Source organism: Sinocyclocheilus grahami, unplaced genomic scaffold, assembly GCF_001515645.1.
Source record: "Sinocyclocheilus grahami isolate Dianchi unplaced genomic scaffold, SAMN03320097.WGS_v1.1 scaffold375.1, whole genome shotgun sequence".
NCBI lineage: Eukaryota > Metazoa > Chordata > Actinopteri > Cypriniformes > Cyprinidae > Sinocyclocheilus > Sinocyclocheilus grahami.
In genome coordinates, this window is record NW_015505554.1 from 592,985 (window position 1) to 601,470 (window position 8,486).

General features: G+C 37.5%; 1 protein-coding gene across 4 annotated transcripts in view; it reads right to left on the reverse strand.

Moving 5' to 3' along the window:
• The window catches only part of LOC107549572 (nuclear receptor subfamily 2 group C member 2-like), a 26,894-nt gene extending 22,788 nt beyond the window's left edge, over positions 1-4,106 (reverse strand). Inside the window, exons 1-2 of one of the 4 annotated variants that reach the window (XM_016230713.1) lie at positions 4,061-4,106; positions 3,853-3,983 (exon numbers count right to left, since the gene is read on the reverse strand). In XM_016230713.1, the coding sequence (XP_016086199.1) occupies positions 3,853-3,912 (60 nt within the window). In that variant the 5' untranslated portion in view covers positions 3,913-3,983; positions 4,061-4,106. Of the gene's footprint in view, positions 1-3,852; positions 3,984-4,060 lie in introns of those variants that run through there. The other 3 variants (XM_016230714.1, XM_016230715.1, XM_016230716.1) reach the window with 3 other exon arrangements.
• Positions 4,107-8,486: the final 4,380 nt, after the last annotated feature.

The following is an 8,486-nucleotide window of genomic DNA, read 5'->3' on the forward strand; positions in this document are numbered from 1 at the left end:
AAGTAACAGCTGAGCCGCTGCGCATCTCCATTCAAACACAGCGGTGATTCATTTATGAATGAACTGCGTGTTTAAACGAATCTAGTGAGTCAATGATTCAATTACCCATTCATAAAGACTGTCACGAACTTCGTTCCTGAATGATTCAGCTGTTCGAACGAATCAATTCAATGAATGATTCAGTAATAAAATCAGTGACTTGACGCCACCTGGTGGCAGTTTTAGTTTAATTTTTAAAGCATCTTTTCTGTTATTTAAATCATTTCTATATTCAAAATGTTATATTTAAAACATTAACCTCAACATGAATTTATGAATTTAATTGCACTCATGCGACCTTCGAGCCTCATTAAACGTCTGAAAATACACATACAAGCCACTTGTCTGTTCTTTTGTGCCATCTCTGTAGCACAAATTTATTTCTTAAATACTGATTTCATTTGATTGGTAACTTATTCTTATTCTACTTCTTATTCTACTTGTTTTTATTCTGTTGTTTTAATTAGAAATGTTAAAAAGCTTATAAATATATTTTTTAGATTTTGACATAAAAGATGACATTACTTTTAATAAAGTTAGAAAAATGCCATTACAAAGGTAAAAACAAAATTCCCTATAAATCACTTTAAGGAGTCAACTATCACCTCGTAATGGGAAGGTTCATTTTTTTATCTGAATTTTTGATTACTGATTAGAAGGTGCTCCTAAATTTTTGACCGTGCTCCTAAATTTTTTTAATTAATAAAAAGAAAAGTATCTGTAGAGCCCTGCAAACCATGCACGCAGCAGCACATGCTTGCTTTTCCGTTAAAAATAACAGTGGTTTGTGATTGTGAATGTTGATGCTTAGCCTACATACCAGCATAAACGCTCCCGATAAAATATTTGTTATGTTGTGGAGCTTAGGAGATGTTATAGAACCATTTCATGTAAACTTCTTCGATGTACTGGAAAAAAATCTATATAGATTACTTTTATGTGGGCGGGAGCGGGACAAAACATGAATGTCGCGGGCTGGAGCAGGACCAGATAAAATATATTTCTGCGGGAGCTGGCGGGCGTGGGACAGAATCTTGCGGGAGCGGGAAAGAAAAATCAGTCCCCCACGCAGGTCTCTAGTGAGGAGCATAACGGCTAAAAGCAGCATCACCACATTTTTTAGTTCTGCTATGAGGTACAGTTAGAAGAAAAGAATCAGAGGATCTAAAGAGTCCTTCTAGATTTATATACTGTAAGCAAGTCTGGAGCAAGTCTGTGCAATGCCTTATAAACTAATAAACGATTTTTAAAATCAATACGAAAACTAATAAAGGCTGATTTATACTTCTGCGTCGGACCTACGCCGTAGCCTTTACGCCGTAGGCTATGCGTCAGTTTTCATTTATACTTCTGCGTCGTTGTCCGCGTCAATGTGCAGTACACATGCAAACCGCTAGTCTGCAGTGTCCACGGGCATGTTGCTGGTGTAACCCGCAGTACCACGGCAAAAGCCGAAGAAGAAGCGGCTCGTCGGAGAAGTATTATAGCCGTGACGGCGGCATATAAATATTAAATCATTATTTAAAACTACAAAAAAGAGACAACAACGGAACATGAGATGATGGCATTCTTTCAATCTGCACAAGGACTTGTACCACGGCAGATCAACATTGTTTGTTGCGGACAACTACTGATGTATAATGCTATGTAGTATAATAAATTATAAGACACTTGTTCTTTGCTTTGTTTTATTTAATATAAGAAGGTGTAACATTAAAATATATTAAAGTGCACATAAACACACACAAAACTCAAGTACATATGGAGGGAGGGGTTCTAGCAGACCAATCACAGCGCTTGCGGTCCGCGTAGTATTGACGCGCTGTTAGATTTTTGGAGAGGCGCACGTCAGGCTACGGCGTATGGGTGTGCGTCTATGCGTAAGCTACGGCGTATGGGTGTGCGTCTATGCGTAAGCTACGGCGTATGGGTGTGCGTCTATGCGTAAGCTACGGCGTAGGTCCGACGCAGAAGTATAAATCAGCCTTAAAAGGTAACAAGTGTAATGACTTTAGCCTAATACTGGTGTAATATGATCTCTCTTTTTGGTTTTTGTCAATATTCGCGCAGCAATATTTTGGATTAATTGTAATTGGTTAATCGTATACTTTGGTAGACCAGAAAGAAGGTCATTACAATAGTCAAGCCTGCTAGTTATAAATGTATGCATTAATTTTTCTGTGTTGCTCAGAGAAACAAATGGTCGTACTTTAGCAATGTTCTTCAGGTGATAAAATGCTGTTTTGGTAATATTATGTACATGAGCTTCAAAGTTAAAATCAGAATCAAAGACAACTCCTAATTTTTTTGCCACATGGCTTGGATTTAATCTATATTTAATTCTATATATATTTTAATTCTATATTTTAAACATATTTAGTTTAGGGGTCAATTTCTCTCTCTGCGCTTTAGATCCAATAATCAAAACTTCAGCTTTATCTTGGTTGAGTTTGTAAGAAGTTTTGTGACATCCAGACATTTATGTCTTGGATGCAATTTGCAAGTGTTTCATTTTGCACAGGGTCATCAGGAGACACGGCTACATACAACTGTGTGTCATCAGCATAGCTATGAAAAGAGATACCATGCCTCCTGATGATATGACCAAGAGGTAACATATATAGATTAAAAAGCAGTGGTCCTAAAACTGATCTCTGAGGAACCCCACATGGTACCTTGTAATATTCAGACAAGGTATTATTAAAGGGGTCCTATTATGCTCTTTTACAAAGTCTTGATTTTGTTTTGTGGGTGTCCTAGAACAGGCTCTCATACTAGGTTGTTCGAAAAACACATAATTTTTCACATATTTTGCATTATTACAACAACTCTCTCCCTCTTCTGGCATGAACGGCTCGAATAGCTCCTATATCATATGAAGGCCCGCCTTCTGAAATACGAAAAATATGCTGTGATTGGTTAGCTGGGCCAGTGTGTACTGTGATTGGGACCACTCTGCGCCTAGTCGGGAAATGTCACGCCCCTTACCATAGCCGCCGGCGAGCTTCAGTGTAAATATTGCGTCAAAATCAAATCAATTTGAGCACGATTTAAACCCGGATGATTGTAACCACTCTAAATTCATATGCCTTGGGAAAGCTAGCGTGTCTCCGACATAGTGATAACACTCGTTGATCTGTATAATGTCACTGCAAGAAGACGAGGTTGAGAGTTTAGCAAAATAGCATTATATTCAAAGGTATTAAATGTACCAAGGTCCATGTCCCTTCCCTTGAGGGTTTCTCTGTAAATTGCTGCTGACCCTCCACCCTTTATTCCTTTTCTAGTTGAAAATGAATAGGTATAGTTGGGTGGGCATATCTCAATCAGTGTGGCAGGTGCATCTGTGCCCAGCCAGGTCTCAGTAAGGAAAACACAGTCCGAGTTCAAATCACTGATAAGATCATTAATACAAAAGGATTTATTTGTTAATACACTTACATTAAAGAGAGCCATGTTAATTTCTGTTGATTTTGTTACCATAGGTGTTGAAGTACTAGATGTGGGAATTTTCAATAAATTATGCATATTTATTCCCACTGTGTTTTTCTTACCAATATAGTGGCAAACTGAAACAATAGGTTTTAAGAAAAATACAGTTGTACATTGGGTTAGTCAGTCAAGATAAAATATGTTGTTCAATATGATATGCAAGCATCTGAGAGCCCCTTTGATTTGGGTGCAAGCCATCTCACCTAAAAAGCGCTGGATGGCCCCAAAACAGATCAAAATTGTCTATAAAGATGACATTGTATTTGTCACATGTAGATTTAAATCACCTCATTTTTTGTATCTCTCTCTCACATCACTCACCTCTGAAACCTGCTCAGCGGTCAATATCTGCTGAGCTAGCACCTCCACATTAGTTGTCATGGTGATGTGAAATCATTAGAAGTGTCTGATTGGACAAAGGACAGCTCTGCATCTGCCAACAACATCTCCACCTATGTGCCAATCAAATACAGATATTAAAGAATAGTCAGTAAATTATGCAAGCAAAAAAGAATATTATATGCAACACCTGAAGTTTTTCCTTTAGACAGACACTTCGTATCTGCAGCTTTTGGAAGATTTCATAGTTGGTTTGATCTAGGCATGAACAAAATTCAAATAGTTTACATCTTTAACTCCAGCAAAGCTATGATCACCGTCCACTCTTGAATGTTGAGAATGTTGGCACTTCTTTACAATTATAATTCAAATCTGTTAAAGGAATGTTAGGCTGCATTAATTAGGTCAACTACGCTAATATTAGTCTCTTTCATTCTTATTCCAAGGTCACGGTAGCCATACGGATCCAGTTTGTATCCAGATCAGATGGTGGATCAGCACCTAGAGATGACCTCTACAGCCCTGAATGTCAGCAGACACCATGTCAACTAGACAAACCCTAGAGACAGATCCCCAGCGAAAACTTTGTCGGCCATCGGCACAAGTCCATGAGAATCAGACGAGTTCTCTGCACAATCTGACGTGCGTTGCAGTTTGGAATTACACCATGCTGGTTTTGTCTGTCCAGAGGAGAACTGCCCCTCCGACTGAGCCTGGTTCTCCCAAGTTTTTTTTTTCTCCATTTCTGTCAAAGATGGAGTTTTGGTTCCTTGCCACTGTCGCCTTTGGCTTGCTTAGTTGGGGACACAATTTCTGGCAACATTGTTGACTTGACTGCACAGACACTATTGGAAAAACCACACCCGTCTATAGTGACAGCAGTGCTGCCGTGCAAAGACAAAACACCATAACTTTGTTTTTGGTCATTGATCATTTTGGGACATATATGACCTCCTTTATCATGTGTACAAGTATCTTGGAGAAAAGCCCCGGAGAAACCAAGGCAGAACACAGTATCATCAGTTATGGCTCTTTTACTTTGTTTTGGAAAGCTCAAATTAAGTTAAGGTGCCCTGCATTTGTTTAGCCGTTCGTCAATATTACTGTGCCAGCCTGGAGTTATACGGTATTTATACCCACCTACAATCCCTGCCGGTACGAGACTCGAACCCACAACATTTGGGTTACGAGTCCGACTCTCTAACCATTAGGCCACGACTTCCCCACGACTTGGACTTTAGTTTTAATCCAAATGATGCGTGTGCTAAGTGAGTGAACATCAAAGATCACACAACAGAAATGCGCTCTCTCTCTCTCTCCATACCGTTAAGTAACTTGTGCATTGTTTTACTTGTTTTTGACGTATCCGACCGAACTACAAACTTTCCAGTGATGTCTGTGAGAAAGGTATATTCACTCAACAAGCTTGCGCATCTGCGCCGCCGCGCGCTCAATCCACTCAGCGCGCTTTGCTTATCAGCTCGCGCACATCAGCTATACAGTCAATACTGAATGTTTAACATTATATTCATTGCATACATATACTTCGTAGACATACTTAATCTCTAATAACTCCATTCTGCTGTCTGTTGTTCTGTTGTCGGGTGTTTCAATGTCTGAATATGGTACTTAACACATGCTGTATGGTATCTGCGTTTGGTATCGGGGCATTTTAACGAGTATGAGTACAGGAGCTCAGTATCGGGCCCGATACCAGAATCGGTATCGGTGCATCCCTAAAAAAATTATGCAAATGTGTAGCCATCGGAAGTGGGATTCGAATTACTAACGACTTGTTTCAGTTGTTCAGAGTCCATTCTTTATTTTGGGAGACAATAACTTTATTTATCGTGCACTTTCAGCTTTACAACATTGCAGATCGTTTACATTCACATACATTACACACTGCATGAAAGACAATATTGGAAATGGCATAATAGGGGCACTTTAATGTTAGCGAACATTGCAAATAAATTGGTTGCAAAACGGTATCCACTCACGTTTAACTTTTTGTCTGGTTGTTACGGTCAGAATTTTTTTTTAAATCACATTACTATGGTATAGCCTAGCCAATGATCACTAGATTTAATACAGATGTTACTATAATGATTCTGTAAATGGTGATCAGCACCCAAATATAGTATATAATGTGGAAGTTACTGCCTTTTGCCTTGGCGTGACATCTCACTTTTTGCAGACAGTGCAAAGGGTCCTACAATAACTTCAAAATAGTGGTAAAAATCAAGTTTGAGATCATTTTCATTAAAACATCTAATTGCCAGATTTCCAGTGTCCTACCTATAATAATTTTTTCTGGACAAATAAAAATCTTTAAAGCCATTTTTCTAAGTTTCACAGTCTAGTGAGTTACTCAAGTGGCCACGCCCTTAATTATGCAGAACTTTAAGGCTTAATATAATTTAAACGGATGAAAAAAATCACCCCCCTCACAGTTGTCATGAAGGGCAAAATTACCTATATAGACCAAAACCACTTTTTGTACCAGGCTGTAAACATTTTTTTCTGCTGTAAAGTTGGGCATTTTAACATGGCAGGTGTATGGGACTGACTCCTTTTTGAGCCAGTCTCTAGTGGCCAGTCGATGAATTGACCTCACCCATATTTTGATAACTCCGCCCCACACATATGTACACAACCTTGGCAGCGACGATGGCAGAATCTGCTATGCCTGCCGGCCGAGGGTATGATGACATCAATAAGTGAAAGCGATGTGTGTTACTACGGTTAATTAAGGCTGAATGTGTGTGTTGAATGGTTTAGCTCCATTTCATGTGGAAGACGACGTTATATTGCTGTATTTTATTTTGGAAGTAACTTGCCCAACACTGCCTATTTAGTATGTAAACCATGCTTTTGTAGGCTACTTAACGCGCTTTCCGAGAAAAAGAAAAAGAAAATATCATTCTTCACATGAACAAATGTGTGCTTGGCGATTTTAATTAACCAGTGTATCTATATTTGGTTGACTGTATTTTATTCTTATAATGAACGGCTGCAATGTTTGCAATGATGTATGTGTGTGTGTGAGGCGCCGGCGCAATCGAACAGCGGAAACATAAAATAATCCATAATTTTTGGTCATACAGATCGATCGAAACTGCAATGTGTTTACTTTTATTTTAGGATGTGCTTGTGATCTCGGTTTCTTTGCCATGAACTTTTGCAGAGCGCCGCGCCACAAAAATGAACCAAACTCAGCAGCATATTTTAGATTATTGTCTTTTTTCTTTCGTTTTGGTAATCTGTTAATTATTTGAGTCAAATATATTTCGCGTATTAATTCATTTTCTATGTAGACTATGATTTAATAAAAACAAATTGTTATTTTTAGTTAAACTTAATTTCTGTTGTTTGTCTGCGCTCATCCGCCGCATTCTTTCACTTCTCCGGGTCGCAGTGTGCCCATCTCACAAATGTAGAATCCGTCTCAGTCATCTCAACCATCGAATTACAGCAACAGGAAATAGACAGTATTTTACCCGCGGAATTTGTCTGATGCTGTTTTGCAGTGTTGGTAAATTCACCACTTAATTTTTTGTTAAAATATGTTGTTGTAACGTGCGTTACTGAGATTGTAACGAGTAATAATATTACCCAAATTTTATTAGTAATGCGTTATATAGAAAAAAAAGAGGGTACATAAGCATCAGTTTACAGACAAATACATATTATACATATATTTACATTTACATAGGATATTACAAAGCAAATTTTAATACAGAAAATATACTTTGCAGGTCAGCACCATTATTATTATTATTGTTTTTTTTTATATTATGTGAAAATGTTAAAGGAGGAGCATATATTAATCGTTTTAATTGCTTTACTATTTTTAGATTTTGACATCACATCTACAAACATTTTAATCTCTTTTCCAAGCACCATAAAAAGAGGTTTGCCTTTTGTAAACTTGCGTTTATGAATGTGAAATTTACATAAAAATAAAATAAAATTTATAATAAAACCAACATCCTCTAAAGAGCGATCCTTGATATAATAACCCAAAATCACATGTTTATAAGATAAGGAAAATGTTTTAAAAATATGATCAGCAATGAAACCCTCCACATTATTCCAAAAATGCTGGGTATATTGGCAGGACCAAAACAAATGATAAATTGTTTCAGTGAGCATTCACAAAAAGAGCATTTTAAATCAACATCAATTTTAAATTTTGTTGGATAAACTCTATGAATTAATTTATATGAGATTTCCTTAACCTTATTTGTAAGGAGGAATTTTTGAGGTAACGACCAAACTTGAGTCCAATTTACATTATTAAAGATATTGTTCCAGTAGAAAATAACATATGGCGTAGAAATATTCTCTTTTAAGAACAAGGATCTAATTTGATAGTTGTTAGGCTTTAACCCCGAGAAACAGATAGAGCCGACATGTATGTTCAGGTCTAGGAGGACAGACAGAAAGTGCGGATGTACATACACTGCTTTTGAACAGCATAGTATGTACACCCGCAGGAATGGCCCTAGTAAGCACCTTAAATTCTTTTAATGTAATAGGTATTTTGTATCTTGAGATAAAGTCTGCAAATGTAAATAAAGTCCCTTCATTATTAAATAACTGACTCACTAATA